At 50.7% G+C, this 12,234-nt stretch overlaps 1 protein-coding gene across 1 annotated transcript in view; it reads right to left on the bottom strand.

The window, feature by feature from the left end:
- COL22A1 (collagen type XXII alpha 1 chain) overlaps positions 1 to 12,234 on the bottom strand; it is a 229,402-nt gene that overhangs the window by 199,564 nt on the left and 17,604 nt on the right. The window contains exons 2-3 of the mRNA XM_027972868.3: positions 6,882 to 7,044; positions 2,718 to 3,284 (exon numbers count right to left, since the gene is read on the bottom strand). Of these exons, the coding sequence (XP_027828669.2) occupies positions 2,718 to 3,284; positions 6,882 to 6,999 (685 nt within the window). The 5' untranslated portion in view covers positions 7,000 to 7,044. The remainder of the gene's footprint in view (positions 1 to 2,717; positions 3,285 to 6,881; positions 7,045 to 12,234) is intronic.

The following is a 12,234-nucleotide window of genomic DNA, read 5'->3' as shown; positions in this document are numbered from 1 at the left end:
GGGTTGTCCAAACCATTCCCAAAACCATCCCCTGGGAGGGGGAACCTCTTCAAAATCTAGATTCTTCTCTGCCAAGACGAAGAACCACTTTGAACCCAGGCGGCCAGGATGAAGAAATGCTGCGGGGGGTTGGGGGGGGGGCGCGGGTCAGCTGGGTGCTCACAGACCCTGAGCCACCAGGCTGGATGACTGCCCCTTGGCTGGACCTGGTCCTAGCGCCCGCCTCTTGTCAGCCGGTATTTCTGCCCATATGCACCTAGATCAAGTCTCCACCTGGCCTTGCCGAAGCAGTTCATCCTCCCTTCCTCCTCTTCCCCACATGGTGCCATCACCTCTCTGGACTGCTGCTGAGGGCCCCGCAGGCCTTGCAGCTGTGCCCCCTTGGATCTCAGCATTCAGCAAGAAGGGGCGCATCTGTATCTTAGGAGGCTGTAACGAAGGTCAAATGAAGTCACTATGGAAGTCCACAGCCAGTGAACTGCACCCTATGGATCAGGTGAGTGTCCCATAACCCTCTGGGCATCCCTTTCCTCATCTGTAAAACGGGCTTGGGCATCCACCTCCAACATCATTCTCTGAAGTTGCCCAGCTGTCTTGTGAGGGGGCTCGCTCACTGGCCAGTATGCCTTTCTCCACGAAGATCTGACCATGTCACGTCCTGCCCAGAACCCTCAATGCCTTGCCATGCCCACAAGGGCCCCCTTTATCCAGGCCTTGACAATCACACAAAGCCACCAGCCCCCACTCTGCTCCTTTCCTCCAATCATTATAGTGCATTGACTAAACATTGCCACCTCATCCTGAAGCTTGTGCTCTTTCTTCTAAACTAAGTGCCACCTCCTCCAGAAAGCTCTCCCTCATTCTCAAGGTCACCATCCACCAAAACCACAGCAGGACCTCACCTACCATATTCCTTTTTTTGGTATCTTTCCCAATATCTAGGTGAGGAACAGATTTCATTTTCTTGGGCTCCAAAATCACTGCAGATGGTGACTGCAGACATGACTGACAAACCTAGACAGCATATTAAAAAGCAAAGACATTACTTTGCTAACAAAGGTCCGTCTAGTCAAAGCTATGGTTTTCCCAGTAGTCATGTGTGGACCATAAAGGAGGCTGAGCGCCAAAGAATTGATGCTTTCAAACTGTAGTGCTAGAGAAGACTCTTGAGAATGCCTTGGGCAGCAAGGAGATCCAACCAGTCCATCCTAAAGGAAATCAATTCTAAATATTCCTTGGAAGGACTGATGCTGAAGCGCCAATACTTTGGCCACCTGATGTGAAGAGTCAACTCATTAGAAAAGACCCTGATGCTGAGAAAGACTGAAGGCAGCAGAAGAGTATGACAGGATGAGACGGCTGGATGGCATCACTGACTCAATGGACATGGGCTTGAGCAAACGCCAGGAGATGATGGACAGGGGATCCTGGCGTGCTGCAGTCCATGGGGTGGCAGGGAGTCGACACAACTTAGAGACTGAACAACAGATGAGGAAAGCCTCAGGGCAAGGGCTGTGTCTTATCTTTTTCTATAGGCCCAGAAATCAGCACAAGGCTGCACAAAAAACAGATTCTCATTAAGTATCTGTGAATAAATAAGTAGAGATTAAGAAAGTCAACACAGAGGAAAAGCCACAGAGTGCTAAAAAAAAACGGAGAGAAGCATCAAGTCTCTGACAAGCCTTAGCTGCAAGGGTGGCCCATCCCTGAGACCAGGTCCCTGCAGCTCCGGCCAGCTGTCCCCACTGTCAGTCCCTCCTCCACTGACCCAGCCTGCTGCCCCTGTCTAGGTGGGACCCTCGGGGCTCCCTGACCAGGGCTCAGTCCCCCAGAGAAGTCAGTAAGACAGAGGCTGACACCGCTCCCTGCCCCCACCTGGGCCCAGGAGGGGGAAGTTACCAGCAAGGAAGGAATGTCACCCCAGTGAAGCAGGCACAGGCTGGAGCTGGGGAAAGGCTGGCGCAGGAGAAACCCACTACAGCCCCTCCTGTCCTGGAGAGGGGGCTGGCCTCAGGATGACCCCACTAGAATCTCGAGGTCAGCTGCCCAGGTCAGAGCGCTAGGGGCTCCTGGCTCTCTGCCCAGTTGTCCCCCGACTCCACCCACATACTCTTCCCTCTCTCATCCCCCTAGCCCCAGCCATAGTCAAGATTCCAGACAAATAACTCGGAGGCCTCGGTGAACTCAGAGAGCAACAGGTCAAGAGCCCCTGGCCTCTGGGACCAGCAGCGGCCATCATCTTGAAGTGGCTGCCTCGGGCTTGTCGGGGACAGTTCCTAAAGGCGGTCTGTGCCCCATTCTTCCATGATCTTTCACTGAGACACCTCAGGAGAGGGGCAGGAGCCGACATCTCTCACCTCTGTGAGCAGGTGCTTGGGTGAGGCCTCTGCAAGCACCTGCTCTGACTCAAAGGCCCTGAGAAGCCAGTGCGTGGTCCCCATGGCAGATATGGAGCTGCAACCAGAGACATATAGCCAGACTCTGAGGCTGGACGGGGTTTAGGACCCAGCCCTCCTGAATTTTCCTTCCCTGGACTCAGGGCCCAAGGCACAGGGCCCAGGGGACCCTGGGGGTGGGTGTGCACGCTGGGGGTGGGTGCGGGTGGGTTTCCAGGTTCCTGAGCACCAGAGCAGCCGCCGGGTGTCCTCAGGCCCGCCTCTGCCTGGAAGCTGGGTTTGCCCCCCTCCCCGCCCACCCCGGGCACGGCCCCCACTCACTCTCGCACAGGCGGCGCCGCAGCTTGCCCCGGATCTTGTCGATGGCGTCGAAGTCGGACACGTGGAAGACGTGCGCCGCCGTGGGCTCGGAGGCGATCTCCTCCAGCTCCTCGCGCAGCGCCTCGCCCACGCCCACAGCAAAGATGCGGATGCCAGCGCGGCGCGCGGCCGTGGCTGCGGGCAGCACCAGGTCCTGGCTGCGGCCGTCGGTCAGCAGGATGGCCACCTGCTTGAAGGCGCGGTCCCCAGGGCGGCCGCCGGCGCGCGGGGCGAAGCTGTGGCGTGTGATGAAGCGCAGCGCGTCGCCCGTGTGCGTGTGGCCGCCGTGGTAGGCCAGCTGCCGCGCCGCCGCGCGCACCGCGGCCCGCGAGCCGAAGCGGCCCAGCTCGAAGGCCGTGGCCGGGCGGTCGCTGTAGCGCACCACGCCCACCCGCGTGCGCTCCGGGCCCACCTCGAACGTGTCCACCAGGTTGGCCACCCACTGCCGGACCTTCTCGAAGTTCTCCTTGCCCACGCTCGAGGAGGAGTCCAGCACGAACACCAGGTCGTAGTGCACGGTTTTGCAACCTACAGGGGCAACGGGAAAGGCAGGGTCATTGCTGGGGGCTGGAGGCGTGATCGCCCGGGTCCCCCAAAGCCTGTCTCCAGGCCCCAACTGCTCCGCGGGGTGGAGGGGGGCTGGGCTGCCGCCTTAGAGCCCCATCCTTGGTTCCCTAAAGGCCATGTGATGGGGAGTCTCTCCAGGATTGCTCTGAAGTTCACCCGACTACGTATATAGTTAATATGTACACTCACATATATATATAGTGAATAACATATAATTATATATTATAGACTATAGATAATTATATATATAGTTTATATGTATTTATATAGTGAATAACATAATTATGTATATTATATATTATGTACTGTATATAAGTATATATGATTATGTATAGGTTACAGATATATTCATGAAAGTGCGTAACAGTCATGTAACAATACTGACTACTGTTGTCAGTTTCTTTAACTCCTCCTACCATGTTGGTTCAAAAGTGACTTCATTGTCTTTCAAACCTGCAAAAGGCAATCCAAAAAATCTTCAAAGGCTCATATTTCCATCTGGGCAGAGATAACTGCTGCTAACCCAGGGTGTATTTATTTATGCTGTTGGCAGAAGTGGGCCTGTACCCATGGCACTGATATATAAGCTGGTTCCCAGCATCCAGTGATACGCTAGGAGCCCATTTCCAGTGTGATAATGCTGGTTTCCATGGCTGCAGAGATTCCGCTGCAGGGATGAACATAATTTATTTAGCTAGTCCTCTCCTGTCAGATAGTTAAACAGTTCACAGTGTCTCACTATTAGAAATCATATAAAATGGATTGCATTCATATATTTTAGAACGTCTACAGTGCTTTATAAAAATATGCTCATATTTTTACAAATATAAACTTTATATAAGCTATATGACACTTTTGATTAAATAAAATGCGGCACTATAATTTATTTCTGATCCACAGGGCAACCCTGTGCAGAGAGCTTGCTGGTCCCCATTTTACAGTTAGATAATAGGAAGAAAAGTGTTTTCTAAACTTCAAAGTGCTGCACAAGTAGACAGGGGAATCATCAAAATGCCCTTGCCTCGATTTTTCCAGAATCTGAGTCTTGGCCATGACATCTGGAGCAGTGGATCAGGCTTCTGGAAGCACCTGGCACAGAGAGTTGACCAGTGAAAATAATTTTTTTTCTTAACCAAAGAGAGATCTCACTGTGTTAAAACGTCCAGTTGGCAAAAGTAAAAAATATTGACTGTGGTGGCCAGTGAGGATGTAAGGAGAATGCCTTATGGGCTCAAGGAGTGAGTCTGGGGTTTGTCACCCCCACTTGTCAGACTCCTAAAAGCCTTGTATCTTTGAATCTGCCAATTCCAGAATCAGTGATTTACTTAAAGAAAACCAGCAGATAAATAGAAAGGGCAAAAGTAAAGCTGTAAGGAAGTTCATGGCAGCACTGCCAAGCAAAATCCCGGAGCCTGCCTTTATGGGTATGCATAAGGACCATTTAAATAATATTCCGCCAGCATCATTCAGTGGAATGCCAGGCAGCCACCACGGTGATGGCCGTATTTACCAATGTGGATACACCTTCCACTCTATCATTGCCGTATTTACCAATGTGGATACATTTTTTACTCATCTATCATTAGGTATGAAAAGCACATGTGTGTGTGTCTGTGTGTGTGTGCATGTATACAACTGTGTACTGAGGCGAGAAGCTACAAAAAGTACCCTTGCTTCGTTCTGGCAAGCAGAGCCATGCGTGAAGTTCTGTGTAGTCCTGATCTTGTGTTTATACACAATGCATTAAGTTCAAAAAACAAAAATAATAAAGCTGGTATATTTATACACATTTGTACATGTCCTCATCCCACCCTGCTCCAGTGCTCCCCTTGAATTTTCCACGTCTACCTTCCCCTCTAGTTTTTTAAAATCCAAGTCCAATCGGCTGAGAAGCCGAGGTGAACCCCTGCCTTTGCAGAACGGATCCCCTAACAGGATCAGAGCTTTCGAAGTGTGTTTGCCCAGATGTGTGGACTCAGAGAAAACTCCTAGGGAGTTTTTGCCCTGGACACAAAGGTCATCCTTTTGCCTTTGGGACTGTGATGTCCCAGCCTGATCAGGGTGATTGCTGCCCACGGCTCTAACCCTTGAGGTGATGTGGTTGTAGGCGGCAGAAGGTTCATTCATGCAGGAGGCCTCACCACGGGGCCACTTTCTCTGGAGGCCAGGGCACAGGTGAGGTTGTGGGCACAGGTGAGAATGAAGGGCAATGAGGCGGGAGGGGCCCTGGTTTCTGGCCTCGGTCCTGCCACTCGCAGGGGCCCTGTGACCCCGCAAACTGCTTTCCACTCCATGAAATGAGGGCGGAGACAGAAGGTCCTCTGGCCTTCCCGCTTTTGAATTTGATAATCCTTGTGCCAACTGGGCACTTGCAGCTGTCCTGGGGGTCACAGAAATCTCCTCGGAAGGCCCGTGTTCCCCACACGGAAAATAGGATGTCCACACTCATCACTGTCTATCTAGCTACCCCTGCTTTGTGAGTCATAAGCAGAATAGACCTTTGTAAAGTGATGGAGAAATGCAAGCCTGCGGGGGTTGTTGTTTGTTTTTCCTCTTCTTTGGAGGGCCCAGATAAACAGGCTGACTCTAGCTCAGCCCTGCCCATTCCTTCAACCTCACAGGGGGTGAGGCGTGGAGGCGGGGCTGGGGTAAGCGGGTGCTCTCTTTTTTTTTCAACATTTTAAAAAATCAAAGTATAGTTGATTTACAATATTGTGTTAATTTCAGGGCTTAGAGCAAAGTGATCTGCTTATGCATATTTATGTATTGATCTATAGTCTTTTTAAAAATTCTTTCCCATTATAAGTCACTACAAGATACTGAATATAGTCCCCTGGGCTGCACAGTAAATCCTTGCGATTTACATAGTTTTTATCCAGTACTGTGCCTCTGTTGCCTCAGTTCCTTATCTGTAAAATGGGGCGGCGTTTCACACCCAGCCATCCAGCAGCAGGTCTCTCCCTGAAACCAGCTCCAGCTGTGTACCGCAGACCCAGCATGCAGGCTTGGGGCTGGGTGCCGTGATAGCCCAAGCCACTCCCGTCCCTGACTCCTTCCCCAGGTCCCCCACGGACCATGACTCCTCCCAGGAAGCCCTCAGATGGGTAGACAAGCCATCCCATCACTTCTCACCCCTCCCACCCGGGCTGTCTCTGCTCCCATAACTTCCCCACTTCCTGGCCGCTCACTGTCCCGGCCACCCCTTTAGGCTGGACTCCAGAGCACTCAGTGCCCCTCGGGCTGTGGCCCAAGGTCCTCTCAAGAACCGGACAAGGCAGCAGGACACTAACCCCACTGCTACCCCACACCATGTATGCGGTCAACAAAGACACAGCCTCAACACGTTGTATGATCGACCACAGACCTGTGTTCACTCTCACACACGTGCACACACCCCAGTGGCATGGCTGATTATGACTCATGCTGGTTGGGGGACAGTGGACACCACACCTGGGATAACCTACACTCTCACACACACCGGCACTAGCTCACCCCCAGCCCACACCCACACACGCATGGACACACACCCACTGCTCTGTATTCCGCCTACGGCCCTACCTGCCCTCTGGGCCTGACAGCCGCGGTCCCCACTCCAAAGCAGCAGCATCCACAGGAGGCAAGCCACGACGCTCCCTTGCAGGCGGCCCATGGCTCTCTCGTGCTTGGGAACCAGCATTTCTTGGCCAGGAAGAGACGCCGTGAGGGTCTACTGGAACGTGTCCTGTGTGGAGGAAGAACACCTTTACAGGAGGGCCCTTGAACTAAGAAGCTGCAGAAGTAACCTCTGGACCCCCTCAGGGGAGGAATTCCCCAGACCCAGCCTCCCAACCCTCTTCACTGCTGAGACTCACCTTTTCACACAGCCAAAGGTGTGACTTTCTAAGAGCAAAGCTCAGTGTTACCTCCTGATCCCTGATTCATCCATCTCTCCAGTCCCCATCCATCCATTAGCAGATGTGAATTAATTAAGAACCTGCAGGCCTCCTGTTATCTGCTCCCTAAGGCTATGACCTGTGACACTAACGTCATTATTCTGATCGTATTTTCTACTTTTAGACATTAATAGGCTGCTTAATTTGTTTAGCATGTCACAAGAGGATACCTCTTTGCCCATACTCAGTTATTTTCTTACAACAGATTTGTAGGAAAACACTTGGGGCGTCCGTCCTATGGGTTTTGAAAGGGCCCTGATAAGAACTGTCAAACTGCTTCGCAAAAAGGCTGCGCTGTTTTCGCTGCCCCCAGCAGTGTCGGAGTGTGTGTGTGGGTGCCCCTCTCACTGCGTACCTGGCCGCACAGAGTGGCACCATTCCTTTGATCTTGGCTAACTCAACATCCCTTCTTGCTTTCAACGCATTTCTTTGATCCATTGAGGTTTATTAGCTAAATGATTTCCCATTTTGTGTATTTTATTTTCATGTGGATGGCCATTTCAAAAACCGTTTGTCATTGTGAATGCCAAGATCCAGGAAAAGGAAACTGCTTATAGATGTTACCATTCATTTATTCATTCCCAAATATTTGCCAGTGGCCCTCATGTGACAGGTTCTGAGGGCAGGCAGATGAATGTCACCAAATCCATACTCACTGACACCTGGGAGACAGGTAAGACATAGGCCAGGGCAAGGTAGGCTCAATGACACTGATAGTGGTAAGGGGGGGTGTTTATGGGGGCTCAGGAACAGGAGGGTGACTGTCCTATGACCATTTCAGGAGAAGGTGAGATGATAGTTTACCATGTGTAAGAAACGCTAAAAACTCACAAAAAGCTGTTAGAACCATTAAACAAATTCAGCAAAGTTGCAGAATAAAAAAAACAACAACATTCAAAAATCTGCTGCATTTCTGTCCAGGAGCAATGAACAATCCATAGAGAAATTAAGGAAAAGAATTTTATTTACAACAGCATCAAAAAATAGCATAAAATACTTAAGAATAAACTGAACTAAGGAGGTACAAGACTTGTACACTGAAAACCACAAGTCACTGCTGAACGGAATTAAAGAAAGGCCTAGGTACACAGTAAGACATCTTCTGTTACTGCTTTATGGTTACAGGATTTCTGTCTGGGGTGATGAAAATGTTCCTGAAATAGTGCTGATGTTTATACAATATCTGAATGAACCTGATGCTACTGAGTCACATACTTAAAATGGTAAATGTTATGTCATATACTTTTTATTACAATAAACCTCATAAACGATGTCCATATCCTTATATCTGTGAATATGTTACGCTACATAGCAAGGAAGAATGACAGTTACAGGTGGAATTAACATTGCAAATCATGACTTCCCTGGTGGGCCAGTGGTTAAGAATTTGTCTTCCAACGCTGGGGCCATGGATTCAATCCCTGGTTGGGGAATGAAGATTCCACATGCCACAGGGCAACTAAACCCGTGTGCCACAACTGCTGAGCCCACACACAGAGCTAGAGAGCCTGTGCGCTGCAGCTGGAGGAGCCTACACACCGCAGCGAAGACCCGGCACAGCCGATAAATACATGAGGAAATGAGAAAAAAACAAAGAATAAGTTAATGCTAAAAACAAATACATAGCTAATCACCTGACCTTAAAATATGGAGATAACTTGGAGTATCTGGGTGGGCTCTATGTATTCACAAGGGTCCTTACAAAAGGAAGAATTTGGCTCAGAACACAGAGATGGCAACCTGAGAAAGACTTGCTCAGCCATTCTTGGCTCTGAAGACAGAGGAAGGGTCCGCGAGTCAAGGAATGCAAGTGACCTCTGGAAGCTGGAAGAGGTAAGGAATGAATTCTCCCCTCTGGACTTTGAAGGGGACAGCCCTGCCAACCCCTTGGCTTTAGCCCAGTGAGACCCATTTCGGAATTCTGATCTTGAGCACTTTAAGATAATAAATCTGCATTGCTTAAATTGTTCAATATTGGTCACAGCATCCACAGGACACTGAATTCAGATGACAATTTAGGGGAATGGAGGGCCCAGTGGATCCTGGGGAGTACTGAGTGGTCCCTCCTGGCAACTTCCCACCCTCCCTTTCTCTTCACCTACCATCTACAAATGTTTGTCCAGGCCCTTTCCTCTGGAGTAAATCATGTCCCCCCAAACTCACATGTTGAAATCTCAATCCCAAGTGTGATGGTGTTTGGAAGTGGGGTCGTTGGAAAGTATGCATGTGTAGTAGTTGCTCAATTATGTCTGACTCTTGTCCATGGAATTCTTCAGGCAAGAACACTGGAGTGGATTGCCATGCCCTCCTCCAGGGGATCTTCCCAACCCAGGGATCAAACCCAGGTCTCCTTCACTGTAGGCAGATTTTTTACGGTCTGAGCCACCTGGGAAGCCCCTTTTGGAAGATACTTAGGTTTAGATGAGGTCATGAGGTTGTGTTCACCACGATAAATTAGTGTCCTTACAAGAAGAAGAGATCTCAGGAGTGGTTCTCTCTAGTGAGGGTGGACTGGTTGGCCTGACTGTGAAACAGGCAGCAGATTCTGTAACAACCCACGAGCATCCCCACACCTGGGCTGAGGACCGCCTGACCCCACATCCCAGGCCGCAGGTCAGCACGCTTAGCCCGCTCACAGCTCCATCACCCACCAGCGCCACTAAGAGAAAAGCAGCTTCCCTCGATGGGGGCAGACATCGCCAGGAGGTCAGGAGGGCGGAGCCTCCACCCAGAGTGCCTGGTGGTGCAAACCCTATCAGCCAGCAACTCTGCAATCTCAGAGAGGGACCTAACCTTTCTGCGCCTTAGCATCTTCACTGAGGAGTAAGATACAAACAAAAACCACCTTACACGGTTGCTGCAAGGGGATTAAATAAGAAAACTGCAAGTGAGGGCTTCCCAGGTGGCCCAGCAGTTAAGAATCCACCTGCCAATGCAGGGGACACGGCTTCGATCCCTGCTTCGGGAAGATCCCACATGCTACACGGCAACTGAACCCATGCGACCAGCTACTGAGCCAGCACCCTAGAGCCACAGCTGCTGAGCCCGTGCACCCGGAGTGTGCGCTCTGCAACAAGAGAAGCCACTGCAACGAGAAGCCCGCCCACCGCACCTAGAGAGTAGCCCCCACTCACTGCAACGAGAGAAAGCTGGCGCACAGTGACAAAGACTCAGTGAAAGCAAAAATAAACAAATCTTTAAAAAAAAGAAAAAGAAACCTGCAAGTAAAGCTTTAGCACAACCTTAAGGCCATGTCAGTAACAGAAGCCAGGGCAGGGACTCCAACCAACCTGCTTCTTCAGCCCATCACCATCCTGTGCACGTATGCATGCTACATCACTCAGCCGACTCTCTGTGACCCCGTGGACTGCAGCCCACCAGGCTCTTCTGTCCATGGGATCCTCCAGGAAAGAATACCGGAGTGGGTTGCCATCCCCTCCTCCAGGGGATCTTCCCGACCCAGGGACTGAACGTCTCTTACGTCTACCTGCATTGGCAGGTGGGTTCTTTACCACTAGCTCCACCTGGGAAGCCCAAGGGTCACTGAACGTGGGTAAAACCCGGCGTCACTGGAGAGCCTCCACGCTGTATATGTCATAGGTCCCAGCTCTAGAACAGCCCCATGGTGTGGACACCTGCATCTCCCATTCACAGGCCAGCAAGCCAAGGCTGACAAGCAAGGAGATGCCCCCAGCACACCCAGGTGGTGAAGGGTAGAGCTGCATGTGAAAGCAAGTCCACGGGACTCAGAAATAACTACTCCTTAGGCAATGGCAGCCCACTCCAGTACGCTTTCCATGGGAAAATCCCATGGACGGAGGAGCCCGGTAGGCTTAGTCCATGGGATCACTAAGAGTCGGGCACAACTGAGCGACCTCACTTTCACTTTTCACTTTCATGCATTGGAGAAGGAAATGGCAACCCACTCCAGCGTTCTTGCCTGGAGAATCCCAGGGATGGGGGAGCCTGGTGGGCTGTCGTCTGTGGGGTCACACAGAGTCGGACACGACTGAAGCAACTTAGCAGCGGCAGCATCACAGCAAGCTCCCCCAGGGCCCGTCTGTGCTGACCTCTGTCCCAGTGAATATGTGTTGAGTTGAAAATTCAATCTTGCTGTCTGGTCCTCTAAAGAAATGGCTGGGGAAACCTGTGTGCTGCTAACCAGACCACTTTTAGCAACATCTTCTCTGCAAGGCAGTACTGCGAGCCCTGCCCTCCTGAAGATGAACCTGGGATCAGGGAGCACAGACAATTCTGCTAGGCACCCAGACCAGTAAAGTCGGAGCTGGACCTGCCGTCAGGCCTGAATGACCAAAGTGCACACTCTCCAGCACTCACCTTTTTAACATACATCACATGCTCACTAAGCGCCCAGAGTCATCCGCAGGACTTGATACATAACTCATTTAATCTGGAAGCCAGGTGTCATGAGACCCATTTTACAGATTAAGCAACTGAGGCACAAAGGGCTCAGGAATCTGCCCCTGACACACATCCAGTAGCCAGGATTCAGTCCCAGGCAATCACAGGTGCATGGGTATAATCAAGCATAACAGGGCTTCTCAGGAGGTTGGAATCTGGCTGGAGCAACACTTCTTTCTTAAGCACAGAGACAATATGGATATAGCCAAAACCAAGTCGTGCATCCTCCAGAGGACAGAGAAGGGTCTTCTCTGCTTGTTGGTGTGATGGATTCCATTAAGTGATTTCCAAACACTGAACCAGCCTTGCATGCCTGGGATACACTCTGTTTGGCCATGACCTAGAATTCCCTTTATTCACTGTCATATTTATTTGCTAATATTTTGTTGAGAGTTTTTGCATCGAGTCTCACGAGAGATATTGGTGTGCCATTTTCTCTTCTCGAATGCCTTTATTTGGGATTAGGATCATGTTGGCATCACAGAATGAGATAGGAAATGTTCCTATCTCTGTCTTCTGGAAGATGTTGTAGGGAAGAGAATGAATGGAGTTTTCAT

Source organism: Ovis aries, chromosome 9 (assembly GCF_016772045.2).
Source record: "Ovis aries strain OAR_USU_Benz2616 breed Rambouillet chromosome 9, ARS-UI_Ramb_v3.0, whole genome shotgun sequence".
Taxonomy (NCBI): Eukaryota; Metazoa; Chordata; class Mammalia; order Artiodactyla; family Bovidae; genus Ovis; species Ovis aries.
This window is presented reverse-complemented; position numbering and strand designations above follow the sequence as displayed.